This window comes from Zingiber officinale, chromosome 1B, assembly GCF_018446385.1.
Source record: "Zingiber officinale cultivar Zhangliang chromosome 1B, Zo_v1.1, whole genome shotgun sequence".
Lineage (NCBI taxonomy): Eukaryota > Viridiplantae > Streptophyta > Magnoliopsida > Zingiberales > Zingiberaceae > Zingiber > Zingiber officinale.
In genome coordinates, this window is record NC_055986.1 from 98,875,031 (window position 1) to 98,879,319 (window position 4,289).

General features: G+C 32.1%; 1 protein-coding gene across 1 annotated transcript; it reads right to left on the reverse strand.

Annotated features, from left to right (window-relative positions):
* Positions 1-314: 314 nt before the first annotated feature.
* LOC122040358 lies at positions 315-3,826 on the reverse strand. Its single transcript, XM_042599680.1, has 8 exons — positions 3,695-3,826; positions 3,456-3,587; positions 2,363-2,398; positions 1,820-1,950; positions 1,694-1,733; positions 1,052-1,114; positions 768-949; positions 315-450 (listed from the first exon to the last, which is right to left on the reverse strand). The coding sequence occupies exons 1-8, from the start codon at positions 3,824-3,826 to the stop codon at positions 315-317; spliced, it is 852 nt and encodes a 283-aa protein (XP_042455614.1).
* Positions 3,827-4,289: the final 463 nt, after the last annotated feature.

Sequence of the window (4,289 nt, forward strand, 5' to 3'; positions counted from 1 at the left end):
GTAATATCAGTATTATTTAACGACACCGATTCGATTTCCGAAACAGTGAAAAACCAATATTATACAACATTTTAATAGTACAAAATTTAATTATTATTATTATACATCGGTGTAATATTTCCAAGATAATTAACTATGATGCCTAAATCACATTGGCTGATGACAAATCATCGACAGGGGCTAAATCACCTTGATTAAAAATTTAAAAGAATCCAACTACATAAACAACAATTTTAATCTTTCAAATTCAATTCATTAGTAGTCGACCCAAATGATATCATCGAGCGCAATTTTAATCTTTGAAATTCAATTCATTAGTAGTCGACCCAAATGATATCATCAAGCAGTCCAAATTTTGGTCGAAAGGTAGCTACTGCAGTATCGGATGAACCGCAACAGGCAAGCGAGATACAAACACCTCGATTTTGCATTTCTGGTATCAAAAATGGTCTGCAATAAAGGGGAAGATATGTCATCAATCCATAAATAATTTGATATCACTATGACAAAATATCAGCAACCTTGTAAATCTATCATGAAATATTTCTGTATTTATGAATATGATGATTATAATCCAACTGAAATGAGGAACAAAATAATGCTCACAACAAGAATGAACACCATGAGAATTTAGATCTGATATACACCACGAGAATTAGTCCCATAAACCATGTTCGAACACATTAAGACGAATCACACTTGAGATTAAATTGTAACAAACTGAAAAGAACCGTAAATTCTATAAAATAATGATGTCCCAGCCATACCTTCGAGAGTTGAAGCCGACTTCCCAGACACAAGGACTTGAAGAAGAAGCACTGAAAATCCTCCCGCTACCATCATTTAGCACAACAGAAACAACAAAATGGACTGGGTGGCTAGTTAAGCCCTCTATTAATTGCATAGGTTCTGAGGTCTGGCGGATATCAAAGACCAAGAGCATGCCATTCTGTGACTATTCCGGAAAATTGTGTTACGAAACCTTCTCTGCATGAATACAAATGATTAACACTAGCTAGCAATTGCATTCGTAAAGAGCAGATAAGCAGACTTGCAATCCAGCATACACATTATGTGAATTGCTTTTATCTCCACAACATGACCAAGCAGGAGCCTGCAAATATTATACTTGCTCAAGAGACTAAGAGGAAGCTTTTTACATCCAGATATGAGAAACAATTGAAAACTTGTCAACGTTTGGTTGAAGTTTGACAAAATATTTCCAATCTGTCAGGGAAAGCTTTTCTCATCCAGATACGAGAAACAATTAAAAACTGGTCAACTTTTGGTTGAAGTTTGATTGAAAAAATATTTCCAATCTTTCAGGGAACTATAGGATTATCATCTTCTATAGCCTTGGTGCGGAAGCTTGGTGTATAGTGCACGAAGCTTCCGCAGCCTTACCATTGCAAGAGACTGGTTCCACGACTCGAACTCGTGACCACCGAAGTCAAAATTGTCTAATATACAAATAGTAAAAGAAAATCAAACTGGACCTAGGATTCCTAGCATGTATTTAAAAAAAAATAAAAGCCAATTTTCTTTGTGGAAGGGAAAAAAACTAATGCAGACTCGAAATTTGGCAATGTAAAATATAACACGATACATCCAGCAAGCATTGTATGTCAAGAGAACTAAACCAAATAAACAGAAACAAAATTTTTTGATAATACCACTGAGATCAAAGAATTACTGGTAAGTCATACTTAAGTGCAAGGTTGTTACTCGCCATACTGAATACAAAGTGATCAGTTAGGTCAAACAAGGACATTTACTGAGTTTTGCAAGATGATATTTGTCCAAAAGAAAACACACTAACCTGTAAAGTAATAATTTCTTGCCCAATGATGCAAGAAGTGGAAGTCCATTTGAAAGGATACGAAGATCCTTAATAGCGCTAATGTTGGGAGGAAGCTCTATTTTACTTAAATGTTGACTTAGCAAGCTAATCTGCACAGAATAAAATAGAACATTACACGAGTATCAAATGACCCTGGCCAAAATAAAGGAACTAGCAATTTGATACAGCTACTAAGCAAGTAATTTTAACATTGACACTTATAAATAAAAATAAAAATAATAAAATCTGATGTACATGGCTAATTAAAAAAAAGAATATAATCTCTTACATTTATTAAGAAACATTCCATATCTTTTGCACGCTTCTGATAACAAAACACATGAACAAATTAAAAAGGAAAAGTAAGACTAACGCTCAACAAATTTGCAGGAAAACTTATAACAAAATAGCCAATGACATGGCATTTTGCTGGTCATGTTACTACAATTTCTTAGGATGACTCTCCAATGATGAAAAATGATAAGAAAATGCTACATGCAACTAACTGCATGATGAAATTACCTTTTGCTTATTAATCTCCTTGAGCAATACATTTCTCTGCACAAACAATAAAAAACATAAAAAATAATAAGAAAATACACTGGGTAAATTCTTTCAAATTACATATATGATAATTCTTCACATTCTCAAATATCTTAATGCTCATTCAAAATATCCCTCAGAAAATATATTATAAAGAGAAGCACATGCATCCAATGTATTTCAGCATATATTGATTTAATTCAATTAGTTGACCCAGACTAAGTTAAACTAATAGGTTTATGCTAAAGCAACAACAATACACCCATGACTAAAAGATATAATTTGCCTATTCCAGCAAAAAAAAAAAATGCAACATAAGGCCCTAATGATAACCATCATTGTTATAAAATGCATCAACATAAACTGTTTAACATGGCTTCATAGGCTTATGGAGTGAGGAGCTTTATAGCATATGACACATAAAGGATTTAATATGTTAACAAAATTCCTAGCTAGCATTGACTTAGACTTTAACAAACTGGGAATTTTATTAACATGTAAAATACTTTTTATGGTCAAATGCTAAAAGCTCCTTACTCATTGGAACAATGCAGTTACTTTATTCATTCCTATTGTCATCCAAAGGTTTCATTCCTAAGGAAAGAGCTATAGATGAAGTTAATAACGTTAAATAGTGCATAAGCAACTGGATTTTTCTTTATAGGAACATTTGCATATACATTTCCAGATAAATTGATACTCAAATCGTCTACCAATTATATAATGGCTTGTACTAATCACAAGGTATAATAGTTTTGCAATGTTCATTTTACCCAATGAAAATGGTTTGTTGAGTTCACATGCCAGATACATGATTGATGTTTTTATATAAAAACTAAAAAAGAGAATGTTGAGCAGTTTATAAAACGCACTGGATAAGATAAAGGAAAAACAAAAAGGTTACGATATCAATATCCAATGGTTACAAATAAAAAAAAGGAACAAAAAATACACAGAATACAACATATAGAGAACAATGAGTCCTCTAATCTTACCTCTATTTTAAGAGACATGTTTTCCTTCTTTAAACATTGTACTTCTTGAAGATGACCAAATTATTCAGCATTTATACATCATGAATAAATAGATCCTGTAGTGTAGAAACAGATGCAACCTTTTCTAGATCAGCATTAGGTACAGCAATCACTGGTGCATAAAGATTAACAATTTCTTTTCGCCTAAACTTCTTACTACATTGAGGACACTGCCAAATTGTGCCAATAAGAATTAACAAACAGATACGTTATAAAAATAAAAAAATGCATAATTTAATTGGAAATTGGATTCTAGTTCCAGAAGTCAGAGAAGTACCTTTCCAACATTCTTTCCACTTTGTTTTAGCCATCTCTCAAGGCAGGATCTACCATAAATGATCGATTGTTGTTTGGATTGATGATCTAAGTTGCAAGGGGTTGTTAAACAAAAAATAAGCAAGGTCGTCATCAAACAACAAAAGGTTCCTAAGGAACTACAAAAGCAAGAAGATAAGGTTCAGCAACAAAGACACAAGAATCGAGAAATCTAAATTTGAGTACGCTTACTATCTTAGAATAAAATAAATAGAATTTATTTGAATTTAATCATAATACAAAAAAAATACTTAATGGCTCAAATCACTTGAAAAATAAGATCATTTTATAAAACAAGCACATGATGCATAAGATCTTAATTAAGAACAAGGGGGAAGCAACATAAACAAGGGGGTAAACTATCGATTGTTGTCAAAATCAATGATCTAAGATGCAAGGGATTGTTAAAACAAACAAAAAATAACAAGATTATTACAAAAATGTTGCCAAGCAACAACAAAATCTCGTCAAGAAAAAGATTTAGGGTTAAAGGTACAAAAATTAAGAAATATAAAATTAGGTAGACTTGCTATCTTAAAATCAAACAGAGCACATTA